General features: G+C 48.2%; 1 protein-coding gene across 2 annotated transcripts in view; it reads right to left on the minus strand.

The window, feature by feature from the left end:
- The window catches only part of LOC144809875 (uncharacterized), a 73345-nt gene extending 57765 nt beyond the window's left edge, over window positions 1–15580 (minus strand). Inside the window, exon 1 of one of the 2 annotated variants that reach the window (XM_078673747.1) lies at window positions 15040–15580. In XM_078673747.1, the coding sequence (XP_078529873.1) occupies window positions 15040–15113 (74 nt within the window). In that variant the 5' untranslated portion in view covers window positions 15114–15580. Of the gene's footprint in view, window positions 1–14729; window positions 14864–15039 lie in introns of those variants that run through there. The other variant, XM_078673748.1, reaches the window with a different exon arrangement.
- Between the last annotated feature and the right edge of the window lie 1527 nt (window positions 15581–17107).

Below are 17107 nucleotides of genomic sequence, written 5' to 3' on the forward strand. Positions count from 1 at the left end.
CAGAGCCCCACACACACACAGCGCCCCCCCACACACACAGAGCCCCACACACACAGAGCCCCACACACAGAGCCCCCCCCCACACACACAGAGCCCCCACACTCACAGAGCCTCCCCACACACACACACAGAACCCCCCACACACAGAGCCCCCCACACACACAGAGCCCCACACATACACACAGAGCCCCACACATACACACAGAGCCCCACACATACACACAGAGCCCCACACATACACACAGAGCCCCACACATACACACAGAGCCCCACACATACACACAGAGCCCCACACATACACACAGAGCCCCACACACACACACAGAGCCCCACACACACACACAGAGCCCCACACACACACACAGAGCCCCACACACACACACACACAGAGCCCCACACACACAGAGCCCCACACACACACACACACACACACAGCCCCCCACACACACACAGAGCCCCACACACACACATACACAGAGCCCCCACACACACAGGGCCCCACACACACACAGCCCCCCACACACACACACAGCCCCCCACACACACACAGCCCCCCCACACACACACAGCCCCCCCACACACACACACAGCCCCCCCCCACACACACAGAGCAGTGCGACTGAGTCCTCGACCTAAAAAAGCCGTTGTGGGAAATGAGAGCAGACGTGCAAGGCAGATCACACTGCCAATCGTTGACGTCACCAACCTTGAACTGTCATCTTTTTATGTAAGACGGTCATAGCCAAAGCCCCTAAAGACAACAGGGACTGCCATAGCCAAAGTCCCTAGAGACAACTGGGCTTACAGTGCCTAGTACATAATAAGCTTGGGTAATCATTGGCTCTGTGCTCACTCATGTCGTGCAGGGCCCACGCTAGTTCTTACTACTACAGAATAATAATGTATTTTTATAATGCGCTTCATTTCACAATTCTGCTGTTTATGTGCATGCAAAGAACAGATTCAACCATTGTCCAATTTAAGGTGGTGAGTTTATCGACATGTCGATCACAACTTGCTTCAGCGATGAACGTTCAATTAGCTGTGCCATCCTGATTGGAATAGTAAATTAAACTAAATAAAGAGTAAATCCAGGTTATTTGGAGGTCTCCAGTCAACCTCAAACCAACAATTTATACCTACAAGGGATAAACGCACGGCAGTGGGAAGGCAACCCTGCAGGGGCCCCCCAACCCTCCAGGGGTGCCCTGTTAAGCCCAAATCCAATGAATATTGTGAGAAATTGGTGACCCAGGGGGCCCTGATCACATTCAGGACTCTTGGCGCATTAACATGACCACGCGAAATGAAAGAAAATGGAAAGAAAGAAAAAAAGGGAAAATAAATAAAGAAAAACCAGGCTAAGACTAATAAATTAAAGGCGCAATGTACATAAAAATGATAAACAAATTTAAGATCGATAGGTGGACAAAAAACAATAAAAACAGAAATACGTCTGAAAGACAACAAATGAGAAATGCTATCTTAATATAAAAAATATGAGAAATATAAATATGAATTTAAAGAACGAATGAAAAAACAATGCAGAGGGGAAGGGCTCACATAAGCACAGAAAGAGTGTGTGTGTGAGGCACGAAATACTGCAAAACGAAATAAAGAAACCGGCTAAGAGGCAGTGGAGGAAAAGTTGACTACACTGCTTCTGTGGCGTTCACGACAGCTGTAGTCCGGGGGCAGTGAGTGGATCGTTTCCTGGAGGCTCCAATGCAGGGAAAGGGTGTTCCCCTAATCGGTAGATACTGGTGCTGTAATATGTGCGGGGGTACTCATCTGTCCGCCCCCCCCCCCGACGGCAAAAAAACAAGGATAAGAGGGATGGGGGGCTCGCCCTCCATCAACACATACTAACACATACGCACGTTTCAATCAAATGCCCTAACGGCACTAAACAATCAGGGTAACAGAGCCCCATGCGAGCCCCCATGACGTAATCAATAGCTTTGAATTATGCATGTGTTCACTGAAGGGTATCCGTCCCAGGGGCTGCTAGAAAGCGTGTCTACTGGAAATGCGGTGCCCAGGACACATCTCAGCGGGCGCGACATGAACGGAAGCTGTCTTCATGCACAACTCAGCGTCTCCCTGCTGCAAGCGGCCCCACTCGGTATATATTAACATGCTCGTCTCCTTTTTTTTTAAAGAGATACAGGTTAACGTACAGCCGTGTTTTACGGTGACCTATAAAGTCGAGCGCCTTGAAGTGAACTCCTGTACATGGAGCTGTGAGATGGCGCCCGGATGGATGCAAGGGCTGGACGCGGTCGGCCAGAAATGGCTGCCGCAAAGCTCCGAAATTTTCGGAATCGGGGGCGTGTTTTTACGTTTCAGTGATGGATGACGTCACAGATAGAAAGAACCTAAAAAACACGCCCACGAATTCGAAAAAGACGGGGCTTAAAGGGAGTGACGCCCCTCTCCTCCAATGGCTGGCCAGCATTCACTAGGTCAGCCAATGAAGAGGGGCGGGTTCTAAGCCCACTCTAAGAAACATTAAATCTTGGGCTCCGCCCACTGCTACGCAGTGCGACGGTCCTCGACCTAAAAACGTAGCCTTCAACCTGAATGACATCAGCGATGTAATCAATCATCAAAATCTTCTAGACTTGGAAACACTGTCATCCTTGTCACTTTCATTAGTGCGTTAATGAGATCCTTAGATTTAGCTTACAGTCTTTTAAAGGACCCAGGTGACTGACGTTTTAACCTAGAAAAGTTTTGAGTTGGTGATGGAATTGCCTTTTTTGTTGTGGACTAAATTGTTTTTTATTATTGTTCTGTTGGTCTTTATTAATGGTTATCTTTTGTGTACTTCTTGTAATCATTTTATGATTAATACAATAAATTTGACTTACTACATGTTGCTCTGTAGTTGCAGTACTTTGGACAGTGCAGCAGAAAATACCCCGTTTCTATTTTTTCACCCTCATACTGTGAGCAGAGCCTTGTTTCTCCTGGTCTCCAATTACATTTTCGATATATTTCGATCCCGAAGGTCACCAACCCTTCACCAGGGTCAGCGTCTCCGTGTTCTATATTCTAATGAGAACAGAACGTCTGTTAGCAATACCTTCAGAAACTTCTTTCTTTCTTTACTGCGTATCATATGCAAAAGTGGTTGTTTTCAAGTCTGACCTGCTGTTTGTGTTATTTTGGTCATGCTTTTGCTAGCACAAATGTAGCTGTCAACCTACAGTTTAATAAAACTTTATAAATTGTGTTAAATCTAAAATAAATCCCAGTGCAACGTATGTCGTGCCTGTCTGAAGGCCCCGGAGCCAAAGATGGGGTGTTTTATGTCCAGAAAGAGCAAGGACTGTATTGTATTGAGTAGCCATCTTTCCTTCTTGTCTTGGGTCCCTTTCCCTCTCGTGGTGCTGTGTTCCCGTCATCCCTGGGTCTTGACTTTTGACTCTGTTTTTAATAGTTCATTTCCTCTTCATGATGTTCCCTACATTTTTGGTTTATGTAGGATTTATGTATGATGTACTTTTATGTTTATAGTTCATTGGATGTTTATAGTTTTATGCATTCGTTCATTCTTCTGTTCATTAGGGAAGAGGTAAAATGTATGTAGTAATCACTCCACGCTGGTATGATGTAAACCAAGTAGGTTTATTCATAGGTTGGTTAACAGATAATAAAAGTCTTCATCAAGTAATCATAACTGGTGGTAAATCACAGCCCCACCAGGAGCAGCCTGCTAGCTGCTCAGCCCCTCTCACCAACTGTCACTCCTCATCCAGTCACCCAGGCATTCTACACATACTAAAAATGGCTCCCACGAGCCGCCGAGCTGACGAGCTCAGGGGGCTTGCGCCTTCATGCTGTGAGTGGAACTGGTCCTGAGAGATGAGGCAGCACGCCCTGCAACCTATGAACTTTGCTTTTTGTTTTTTCCCTACTGACGATTGAGGAATCATGAAACACGTGTCTAGGGATACGAATTGGAGATAAATAATACAGCACTGGCTATGAACACTTTGAATTGAACATTGAGTGAGAAACATGAACTACGTGAACCATCATGCAAGAGGTAATTACGTTGGGGCGTGTCTGGCGCGCTCCCACTCACTGAATATTCTACACATACACCACACACCAACATTCTACCCAGAACACACACACGCAGGCTGAGCAGCTAGGGAAAGAGTAACATAGAAGAAATACCATGACATGAGAATACTACAGACTGACAAACACAATGGGGCATCTAGCCTCAATTCGGGGTCACATAGTCTTTAAAAAATCCAATGCCCAGCCGGTTAAACTGGCCGGCTTTAATCTAGAGAGGTCTCAGAATCAAGGAGCAGTTTTTAGGAATGAATATCATAATGTGTTGAATAGTATTTGCTGCTATCACATAAGTTGAATCCTTGCTTTTGATGACAAGAATTTAGACATAACTTTGAAGTGGTTTCAATGGGATGACCGTGCCCGATTTTGATTACAGGAAATTCTTGACCTTTAGGAGTGACATAATAGCAATTTTCAGTAAGACTGTTTTAACTTTATTGGAAAACAGCTAACATCTCTTACAGGGATGCCGGGAGAGTGAGAAAGGGATACTCTTCTCAGTAGGGATGCGTAACATTCAACAGGACGGCATCAGCATTCCTCAATACGTACCTAGACAGCTTGATAGGTCTTGGTATGCTTGTGTAACCATGAGACCGAGTGCTTGCACTTCAGAGTAGGACTGCGTTAAGTGCATCTTTGCTTCACTGAAAAATGATGCATTTTGCAGCAGACTGCATTTACTCATTTCCAATTACAACCAGCCTCCAGTTTGCATCCATAAATATAGAACCACAATTGTGCTTTCAGCATGGACTAATCACACCTGTAAGCATTTGATTTGATGCCACTTCTAGTTTGCAAGGACGTTTACTTTTTCAGGATAAATGTAGAAAATGGCAAAGTTAACCCAAAATATTATGGGAAAATGGCAATAATCATCTAAATGTGGCAAATCTACGTTACAAGCATCTGGGCTTGGACCAGGATTCTAGATAGACCTCTCCTTAGGAACTGAAAGATCCAGGTGCTGTGGCAAATCAGATAACGGGAGACTAAAAAACACCATTAAATATCCTTTTGAAAGCTGAATAGACAAGATTTGCATATGTCTCCTACTATGACATGAGGCATTATGGCACAAAAAGTACACTCATATTGACAGAGACTGTAGGTTTTATTCTTCTAATCCTAGCACCGCGTATTCATAGGTCTTATAAACTGAACCATCATGTCTACATAAATCACTGCCATCTCCGTTACATCCAAGACACATCATCCCCTTATGCCTTAAAAGGCCTCTGATGATGGGCACAGCAGCGAAGGCCTGAACATGACATTATACTCTGTGTTAAAGATCATCTGATGATGGGTGCAAAGTGGAAGGCCTATGGACTGATCCTCTGTAGGGCAAGGTCTCGGATGAGGGGTATAGAGGTGAAGGGCTGAAGGCGTGGCATTGTCATCTGCCTGGAAAGGTCTCTGATGATAGCTACGGAGGTGAAGGCTTTCCATCACTTTCTGCCTGGAAAATCATCTGATGAGTTTGGCGCTGAAGGCATATCATAATCCTTTGCATGGAAAGGCCTCCGATGATGGGTACAGAGGTAAAGACCTGAACACAAGGTACGATCCTCTGCATGAAGATTTCTACATGAAAGCATCACATGATCCTCTACCTGAGAATGCCTCTGACGATGGACAACTCTAGAAAGGGTCTGATTGGATGAAGACATCTTAGTAAGTAAGTAAGTAAAGAATTTGTATTGCGCACTACTCACCCAGAGGGTCTCAAGGCGCTTGAGGGGGGGGGGGTCGTTATTTATTAAATAGCCAGGTTTTTAGTTGTTTTCTGAAGGAGAGGTGGTTCTGTGTAAGGCGGAGGTGGGTGGGGAGAGAGTTCCAGGTTTTGGCCGCCAAGTAGGAGAAAGATCTTCCTCCCATGGTGGTTTTTCGGATGCGTGGAATCGCGGCGAGAGCTTGATTGGACGATCGTAGTTGGCGGGTTGGTGTGTAAAAGGTTAGGCGCATGTTGAGGAATTTGGGTCCTAGGTTGTAGAGGGCTCTGTGCGCGTGGGTGAGGAGACGGAACGTTATTCTCTTGTTGACGGGGAGCCAATGAAGGTCTCTCAGGTGGCCGGAAATGTGATTGTGGCGGGGTAAGTCTAGGATGAGTCTGGCTGAGGCGTTCTGAATGCGTTGGAGTTTTTTCTGTAATTTGGCTGTGGTTCCGGCGTAGAGGGTGTTTCCGTAGTCCAGTCGGCTAGTGACAAGTGCATGGGTGACCGTCTTTCTTGTTTCGGTGGGGATCCATCGGAAGATCTTTTTGAGCATACGCAAGATGTTAAAGCATGATGATGAGATGGCGTTGACTTGTCTGGTCATCGAGAGGGAGGAGTCTAGGATGAATCCTAGGTTGCGAGCATGGTCCGTTGGTTTGGGCGCGTTGCCTAGGGCTGGTGGCCACCATGAGTCGTACCATGCAGAGGGGGATGATCCTAGGATGAGGACTTCCGTCTTTTCTGAGTTCAGTTTTAAACGACTATTCTTCATCCATTCGGCTACGTCTTTCATCCCTTCATGTAAGTTGGTTTTGGCGGTGTTTGGGTCTTTGGTGAGGGAGAGGATCAGCTGTGTGTCGTCAGCGTAGGAGATGATGTTGAGGTTGTGTTGGCGTGCGATGGGTGCAAGGGGGCTCATGTAGACGTTGAAGAGGGTGGGGCTGAGCAATGATCCTTGTGGTACGCCGCAGATAACTTCGGTGGCCTCTGATCTGAAGGGGGGGAGGCGGACTCTCTGGGTTCTTCCGGCGAGGAATGATATGATCCAATCCAATGCTTTTCCTTGTATCCCGACGTTGCTGAGGCGTTGTACAAGGGTGCTATGACAGACCGTGTCGAATGCTGCGGAGAGGTCCAGGAGGATAAGGGCAGCTGTTTCCCCGTTGTCGAGTAGTGTTCGGATGTCGTCTGTGGCTGCGATGAGGGCGGTCTGGGTGCTGTGTTTGGCTCGGAAGCCGGACTGTGAGGGGTCGAGGGAGTCATTGGACTAGAGCAAGGCGGCGAGCTGACTGTTGACGGCCTTCTCTATGACTTTGGCAGGGAAAGGGAGGAGCGAGATGGGGCGGTGGTTCTTAAGTTCAGTGGGGTCTGCTGTAGGTTTCTTCAGGAGGGCACTGAGTTCGGCATGTTTCCAGCTTTCCGGGAAGGTAGCGGTGTTGAGGGAGCAGTTGATGATATCCCGGAGTTGGGGTGCTATGATGGAGTCGGCCTTGTTGAAGATGTGATGGGGGCATGGTCGGTTGGGGATGCAGAGTGAATGGAGTTCATCAAGCGGATGGTGTCTTCGGTGCTGATCGGGTTCCAGGCGCAAAGGGTGGTGGTGGGGTGCTTCAGTTCGGTGGTGAGGGGAGTGGACTGGTCGCCGAAGCTGTTATGTATGTCAGCAATTTTAATGTGGAAGAACGAGGCTAGAGAGTCGCAGAGGTCTTGAGAGGGAGTGATGTCGTTGGTGTCGGCGCTGGGATTGGTAAGCTCTTTGACGATGCTGAAGAGTTCCTTGCTGTTGTGGGCGTTGTTGTCGAGTCGATCCTTGAATGCAGATTTCTTGGTGGATCGGATCAGCTGGTGGTGTTTGCGGGTGGCGTCCTTGAGGGCGGTCATGTTGTCTGTGTTTGGGTTTTTTCGCCAGGCTTTCTCGAGGGTGCAGCAGTTCTTTTTGGAGTTCTTGAAGTCGTCGTTGAACCAGGAGGCTTTTTTGCTACTTGGCTTGTTGTGTTGCTTTTTTAAGGGCGCTAATTCGTAAGCGCAGTGGGTGATCCATTGTGTGAGATTGATGGCTGCTTGATTAGGGTCCGATGATTTGGCGGGAAGGTTTTGGCTTAGCGAAGTGGTGAGTTGGTCGGTGGTAAGTTTGTTCCAGTTTCTGCGGGGGACTTGTTGTGGGTGGTGGTGGGTTGTGGTCTTTCTGAAGCTGAAGTGAACGCAGCTGTGGTCCGTCCAGTGAAGTCCTGTGACGTGATTGAAGGAGACGTGCTTGCTGGAGGAGAAGATAGGGTCGAGCGTGTGTCCGGCGTAGTGGGTGGGGGTGTTTACTAGTTGTTTGAGTCCGAGATTGGCGAGGTTGTCCAGAAGGGTGGTGGTGTTGCTGTCGTTGTTCTTTTCCAGATGGAAGTTGAGGTCCCCTAGTAGGATGTAGTCTTCGGAGGGGAGGGCGTGTGGGCTGATTAAGTCAGTGATGTCTTCGCTGAATTGTGCGCGGGGTCCTGGTGGTCTGTAGATGAGGGTGCCTCTAAGTGTGGTTTTGGGGTCGGTGTGAATCTGGAAGTGGAGGTGTTCGGCGGCTGTGAGGGTATCGTCGGAGCTGGTCGTGATGCGGATGGTGTTCTTGTGGACGATGGCGATGCCTCCTCCTGTCTGGTTGATGCGGTCCTTTCGGATGATCTTGTAGCTGTCCGGGATGGCTATTGCGGTGTCGGGTGCTGATGAGGCGTTCATCCAGGTTTCTGTGAGAAAGGCGACGTCCGGCGTAGTGTTGTCCAACAGGTTCCATAGTTCGATGGAGTGTCTGTGGACCGATCGAGTGTTGAGTAGGATGCATTTCAGGTGGTTACTGTCTGAGCTCTGTTTGGCGTTTGTGGATGTAGAGTGGGTCCTGATGCAGCAGAACTTGCAGGATTGACAGGTGAAGGGACCATGGGTGCGTCCTGGGGTGGCTTGGTGGCTGTCGGGGAGGCGGCCGGTGTTGAGCGCAGTGAGGGTTGCGGCGTCGTACGTTAGGCGGGTGGAGTGGTTAATGTGAGGGCCAGGGGGTCTTGCGCTGGGCGCGGTCCAGGCGCGGATGGGCGTAGACAGGCTTACCTTTGGCGCACCTTTGGCGCGCATAGGGCGCGTCCGCTGCGCGTGAACGCTGCGCGCAAGTGCCTCTGTCATAAGTGGAGAGTGAAGGGGGGCAGAGAGTGGAGGGGGGCGGGGCGAGGCGAGGGAGGAGCAGCTGGGAGGCGGGAGCGGGGTGGCTAGTGGGGGTGGCTAGTGTGGAGGGTCAGTGGGAGCAGGAGGGAGCGGGGTGGGGCCGCGGGGGAGCAGCGGCAGGGACGGGCTAAGGGCACAACAACAATGCTGGGCGAGATCACTGGCACAGAGCGAGGTCGCGGGCACAAACAAAAACAATCACTGGCACAATCAGTGGCACACAATGCAGGTCACTGGCACAAATAGCTGGCACAAAATTGAGCAATGCAGGCAACGATACCGGGCCGATTGCAGGTCGCTAGCACAGATAGTAGGTCGCTGGCACGGAGAGCGCGATATCAGGCACAGAATGCAGGTCGCATGCGCAGATAGCTGGCACAGGAGGGACGAGCTGCGAGAGGAGCGACCAGTTCTGACTGGGTCAGGATGGTCTTAAGAAGTCATACATTAATGTTAAACTTCCTGTACTGATAACTTGCCATCGTAGCAGCACCCCTCCAACAGCATCTTTCACAGACTATCTGTGCCCCAGTTTGGAGGCTTGGCTTGGCCTTGTCTTGAAAGAATAAATACAAAAAGTAGCAATTCATTACTACATCATTCTAGGACATGTACTAATGAAAGTGGCTGATGTACTACTTTCATGAAAGCTAATCCAATTGATCCATACTCCCCCATGTTTGATCAACATCTACCACCATTCCAATGTATCTATATCAACAGCATATCCCTGCTAAGTAACCTTGTGTACACCTCACAGTACCCTTGTCTTCCCATGTACTTCAGTGCCCCCGGCACCAAGTGTGCAGTGTAAAAATATCTGGAAAAAAGAAAATAAAGTGCCCTGCACATTGGAACTAGCTTTTTGGGTTGTTTTTAAGGGGCAGATATTACTTTCTCTGGATAGACACTCAGAGGCAAGAGAGGGAGTAATCTTTGAGCGCTCACCGGTTCAACACCCTTCTCAAAGGATGATCAGTGTCTAATCCTCTGCGGAGTTACCAAAAAACTCCAGGAGATTCTGCTGAGTTTTGCAAGCCACAGTGTTTGGGTACGATGCCCCGCCCACACCATTTTTTTAGCACCGAGAGCTTGTACGGTGCTGTATAATCAGTGCAAATGACACCACGTGGCATGCCAGACGGCCCTGCTCTTTAATGGCACTCGAGTAGATTTTCTACTCTAGTGGTACCGACCTGACGCGACTGCTTATGTTGAGAAATCTCGCAGGGAGGCGGTCTAGCTCTCAATTTTCTCGCTCACTAACTTTGCGTTGGCGAATCACGCCTGAGGAAAGAAAAAAAAAACAGCTCTGCCGTGTGGCGGTTGGTGGAATTTCTCCGGAACTCCATGCTCCAAGTGAAGCGGACAAAACTCTGTGAATTCTGCCGGAGGAGCAGAGTTTACTGCCTACCACTACTAATAACATGGGCATGTTCCTACAGCAAAAACAACCGCAGAACACAGACAACCGTCTCACAGATGTGAGCTTCGGAGCACACATACCTTACTGACCCCTTCACCGTTCTTCCCTATCACCAACCCTAATATATGCACAACAGTCACAGTTCTCCGAAATACACCAGCCACATCACATATTCCGACACACCCATATACTCACCTCTTTCAGGCCTCAGTTCACACCAGTGCTTCCACTGATCAACACAGAGGACGTCCACAAGCGTCTAGACAAAATCATAAACAAATTCCTATGGAGAGATAAGAGACCCAGAATAAGTCTACAGAAACTCAGGCTAAACAAAAGCCTGGGCGGGCTAAATCTAACCAACTTTAAAACATTTCAAACGGCATGCATAGCCAAACAAGGACTATACTGGATTATCCCAGAACAAGAATACATGCCGGTATGGCTCTCACTAGAGAAGAGAATCTTAAATGGTCTCGACACGCTAGCGCTGCTCACAGCGAGCAAACATCCCGAGATCACCAATAACATCATACTGAAGAACACCAGGAACGCCCTCCTCAAAGTGGACACAAAAATGGAGGCTAGCATTAAAAACACTAGATGGGAATCTATCTGATTTAACCCTAAAATAAAATACCGCGAGAAAACGCTTGACATGGTCTCCTGATACAAATATGGCATCTTGAATAAAACCAGAGGGGGGAGAGAGAGAGCAAGTGGATTCAGTCTCCCTTGGCAATATGATTAAACAAAGTAGAATCCACTCAGAAGGTGGCAGTGGTCCCTAAAGTGATGGGGAACACACAGTGTTGTTTAAATGCCCCTCACACACCAACAGGCCCCTTGGTGTCATGCTTCATCATCGGGCCTTCGCATCCCTCTACGGGATGCGGCGTGCTACGACTGATGGCTACGTAGGAGCACTTAGTAGTGAACTATGTGAGGGTGTGTGTTTTAGGGAGAGAATGTGAGTGAGGTGAGGTGAAAAAAGTGAGTTAAAAAATACCTGGCACGTAGGAAAACAATTATTTATTATGTCCTTGGCTGGTATTATTAAAAAGGTGCAGAGTGAGGTTGATAATATACGTACTAGGGTATATCAACCACTTCAAAGTGTCAACATGTTTCGGAGCGCAGGGACTCCTTCAGGACGAGGATATGCACGTTATCCTCACCTTACTCACATGAAATGTTAAAGTGTTACATACAAAAATAGAAGTGCTTCACCGGAGCAGCGTTGAGGGGAAGGCAGGCGAATAAACCATGCAGTAACCGTTGCTTTACTTGGCAGTGAGGGAGGATCCCCCCAATACCACGCATAGGCTCATGAGGTTATCAGACTTTGAAAAATAAGTTCTCTACAACGCCAATTGGGCGCAACTGAACTTACCTATACATAAACACTGTTAGGTACATTACACATTTGGTTTTGTATGTAACACTTTAACATTTCATGTGAGTAAGGTGAGGATAACGTGCATATCCTCGTCCTGAAGAAGGAGTCCCTGCGCTCCGAAACATGTTGACACTTTGAAGTGGTTGATATACCCTAGTACGTATATTATCAACCTCACTCTGCACCTTTTTAATAATACCAGCCGAGGACATAATAAATAATTGTTTTCCTACGTGCCAGGTATTTTTTAACTCACTTTTTTCACCTCACCTCACTCACATTCTCTCCCTAAAACACACACCCTCACATAGTTCACTACTAAGTGCTCCTACGTAGCCGTCAGTCGTAGCACGCCGCATCCCGTAGAGGGATGCGAAGGCCCCGATGATGAAGCATGACACCGAGGGGCCTGTTGGTGTGTGAGGGGCATTTAAACAACACTGTGTGTTCCCCATCACTTTAGGGACCACTGCCACCTTCTGAGTGGATTCTACTTTGTTTAATCAAATATGGCATCTCCACTCCCAACCAACTAGGTAGCCAAGACACACCCCTCACCTTCGAAACCATAAAACATACACACAACCTAACTGACATTGAGCTCTACAACTTCCTCAAAATAAAGGTAGCGATTACAATAGCGGAACTCAGCAAGACGGCCCCCCATCCTACAATACGCAGTGAACTTAAATAAGGTCGGACACCAGACGTCTCACCTCTACAAACTCCTAAGCCCAGTGACAACAAAACTGAACAACAAAACGTTAGAATACTGGGAGTCACTCAACCACAAGCATCTCAGTGACAGGGAAAAATCTAACCTTTGGGCGTCAGCGTCATGCAACAAAGTCACCACTACTCTAGCACAAACTAAATACTGGCTACTTCACAAAATATACTGGACCCCTTCCCGCCTAGCAGCAATAGGGATAAGAGACAACGACATGTGCTGGAACCGTGACAAACAAAAAGGGGACCTGGCACACCTAATCTTCTACTGCCCTAAGGTCAAAAGATTCTGGACTAGAATAAGCGACTTTATAAATAACGCCCTAGGTCTCTCACTAGAGCTAGACTTCCACGGGTTAGCCACCGCCTTCATGGCACCGGTAATCCAATCCAAAGAAGACAGAGATTTGATCGACCTCCTACTCACAGCAGCGGTCAAGACGGTCCTAACTAACTGGAAAGACACAGGGAAAGCATCCTTCAGGAGCTGGTTCAACTGGATCACCTTCCTACGGGGGGCAGACAACATAACTTCAAACCAAACACCAGCACAAGGGGCGAAATGTGACTTTCCCTGGATAACTACCTGTCCACACACAAGCCCCCATAGGCAGTCACCCAAGGAGACACAGCACCCTTGCAGCCAATGGAGGCGAATAGTCTGGCCAAGGCAACCCGGCCTATCCAAATGCCACTCGAACCACGTGTTCCTCCCGCACTCCCCATTTTCCTTCCTTTTCCTACTTTTTCTTTCCTTTCCTCGCCACCTGTGGGTACAAATAGAAGCCGCTCATAACCCCACACACCAAGTATATGACTGTCGCATGCATGCTCCAAGAGATGCCGTATGTAACCCAACCGGCATACAAAGTGACCACGCTCTTGCCTCAGGGGACCCATACTACACTCCTGTATACTGTACTATGTATATAAAACTCTCTTCTCAATAAAAATCATTTGAAATACAAAAAAAAAAAGAGAAAGTCAATAGCTAAGCAGATAGACATAATAGGGAGTTAAAAAAAAAATAGATTTCCTTACATAATGGCATGTCAGCATACATGTGTAGTATAATGCGAATATTTAGATGAGGGTGTATAGTAATGTTTGCCTGCTTAATTTTCTAAAACACGTCAGGCGTCGAAGTATGTGTGCAGGTTTATCAGTTAAATAAATGTAGAAACAATTTTACAACCACATTTATCCACGAAATATACAGTAAATATGGATAAATAACTATAAAAATGGCCCAAACATAATTATGGATAAATACAGACCGAAATGTTAAAAAACAAATTCCATAAACCCTGAGCCTTAATTATACTCCAAAAAAACGAAAGCACCTTTCAGTTACAGTACATAACTCACCAACCCCAGTACAGACATTTCCCTCACAATCGCCAGTACAAACACTGGCACAATTGCACGCACACACTCAAATCACAGCCCTCCGTAAATTACAATCACAACAGTATAATAATATTATTCCAATAATAAAACCACACACCTCTTCCACAGCTCTCATGATTCCTACAAATATACCCTATGTGATGTGACCGGCAGGCACCAGCACAACTACTACAGACCCAGTAGAAGTGCCACAGTCCTGTGCTCAGCCTCATCCCTTCAGAGACCCCTCCAGTGAACCACAGTCCCCAGTACATGCGTCAGAGTGGGAAGTACACGCCTCTCGTACGTCAGTAATCCCCTCACAGGCCTCATCCATCACAACCCCCAGTATATCCCAGAGTCCTGTGTACATCCACATGTATCTCAACACAGACCCCCTTAGCCCATCACAGCCCTCTTCCCCCATAAAACCAAGAAAGTTCCAAGTGCATGTTCTATCACAGCTCTGCATGACCGACAACTTCAGCTCACCAGAGCCCCAGTACATGTTACGTCATACCGGTGTATCCCATCACAGACCACTTCAGCCCACGATAGCTCCCAGAGCAAGCGTCAGTCTAAAACGCACATCCCTCTCAATGTGCATCATGTATCCTACCACAGACCCCTAGGGGCAGATTTATGAAGGCCTTGCGCCGCCGGTGCGTCACTTTTTCCCAAGTTAAAAATGACGCACCGGCGGCGCAAGGCCTTCATAAATCTGCCCCCTCGTGTCCACCACCGACCCCTGCAAAGGCAGCGGAGTTCCAAGCCCACGCACCAGCACACCATCCCAGACACCTTCACTCCGGTTACCAGGTGAGTCCATGCCATTATTAACACTGTTTCCTGCTCCTAGGGGTTTCTTTACCCCCTTAATGCGTTTTGGGAAAGGGAAGTACTGTCTCGTTTCCCCTCAAGCGACTGGACTAGCACACCTGAAAACAGTGATTAGTAAAAGGAAAGTCCTGGACTGGAGCACTGTCCCGGACCACATGGAGTAGTTTGGTAACCAGTGAGTGCCCCTCAGTATTTCCCGCACCAGAGCCCGAGTGTACCCTACCCGACCCAGCCCCCTACCGTTCGAGTACCTGCGACTGCAGCCCCTGCTTGTGGGTTCACCAGAGCCCCCTCCGTTGGGGTTTTCAACTTCCAGCCCCATCATAGGTCTACTCGGCGCTGCACCGCAGACGGGGTTCTCTTTTCGCTGCCTGGCGGAGGAGCCTCGAATCTCCGCGTCCTGTCCAAGGCGCTACAATTCTGTCGGGCTGGGGGTCTCGTTCTGACAGACCCACCGAGTTTCTTGACCCGCGCTGCAGGTCTGTGCTCCCTGAAGGTCCCGCGGTGGGCGCCTCGTCTCTGCTGAAGTTGTGCGCTGCTTCCGCTGGCGTTGTGCGCACACCGCTGCGTTGCCTCCGATGGAGCTGTGCGCACACCGCTGCGCGGCCTCTGCTGGAGCTGTGCGCACACCTCTGCGTTGCCTCCCCTGGCGTTGTGCGCCCACCGCTGCGCTGCCTCCGCTGGGGTCTGGTTCACGTGTGCCGCCTCCCTCCAGTAATCAGCGCTTCCCGCTCGCAGGTGCGCGCTGCCTCTTGCCTCCAAAGCTGTTCTTTTCCCCGCCACTGCGGCCGCCGCTGCCACTCTCCCAGTGCCAGTTGCGCCCCTCCCCTGCTTGCTTCCAGCAGCACGCTGCAAACACCAGACCGCAGGGCACAGCAGCAAACACGAGGCGAGGCAAACTGCCACACGCTTAATTTATTATCACATCTCCGTGCCATGGCCCTTCCACTCACCTTTTTAAATTGAGAATGAATGGTATTCTTTTCGAACTTTTATGTAGCGCTACCTCACACAGGAGCCTTCGCAGCGCTGTAACAAGGGTACAAAACAGGAAACAGAAAGTTCTGCCACCATGTGGGAGACAGACTCCAGCCGGGTTCCTGGGATATACCCAGAGCTGACATTTTTTCAGTCTTTCCCTAGGTGATGTTATACTTGATCGAATGTATTTTTGACAATTATAATATCTCCATAAACGTGACACCATATTGAGGAAAGTTGGGCTACGTATTTTTTACCTTTTAAACTTCCATAGCAAACATTATGTGTATGTACATGTCTCTCCTTGTTTAATAGCTTTGCCCCTGGCCATCCAGGGGTTTTGTGAATAATATCAATTTTACAAACTTTTTTTCGTCTTCTTCCGAGAAAATCGCGAAAATCAATGCAACTTCCCTTATTGTTGCATTAACATCTCCCTTTTGCGCGTTGCCAGATGTTGGCATGCGTTGCATGTGCGATTTGTTTTCCTTTTCTCATGATACAAATCCCAGTAATCCGGCGCTTGCCTCGAGGCGCTTAACGTGTCTCCGTAATTGCAGTTCACAAACCTTAGAAACCGTGATATGTCATCCCCCAAATACTTTAACGAGCACGTGAGATTTACAGACAGCCAAGCACGAGAAAGCAGGAAAAAAAGTTGCCTGGATGCCAAACCCCAAGTACCCTATAGTGACAGAGGTAAGGTTCCTCGCGCTGCACATGGCATGATGTCATAATCATATAATTATATACGCTTGTTATACCCCACTTTGCCAATATCCACAAACGGGCTATAGCTGCAGGAACGAAAAGTTAAATATTCATGAAAAAGTTCCCATTGCCGTGGTCTCTCCTAAGCAGGCGCTGGCAACGCTAGTGAAAGCCAGAGGGCCCTGAGGCCGTCTTCAAGGAGGGAGCTGTACCCTACGTCAAGAAAGAGATTTAAGAGTAGTAGCATAAGTAGTGGAACTGTTCGAGTTTAAAATAACAGACAGTGTAATTGTATTTGTTGTTGATCCAAGCATGTGATTACCCTGCTTGGAACACGAGATGGAAAAGCCCAAATTTCATGTCTGTAGTACTGGTGGTTCCATTCAGGGCCAGACTGAGAACCCGAAGCAGCCCTGTCAAATTTTGTCAGACCAGCCCCCAAACAGTGCGTAGAAGCCCCCCTCCCCCTCCCCCCGACAGAAAATATAACCCCCCCCCCGAAAATATTGGAGAAAAAAAGGACAAACAGTGGATTTTACAACACATTTTACATTATATATTTATTTGTATTAACTTTCATAGCATAGGAAATTATAACCTTAAAGAGCACCAGGATACCAGGTAATA

This window comes from Lissotriton helveticus, chromosome 1_1, assembly GCF_964261635.1.
Source record: "Lissotriton helveticus chromosome 1_1, aLisHel1.1, whole genome shotgun sequence".
NCBI lineage: Eukaryota > Metazoa > Chordata > Amphibia > Caudata > Salamandridae > Lissotriton > Lissotriton helveticus.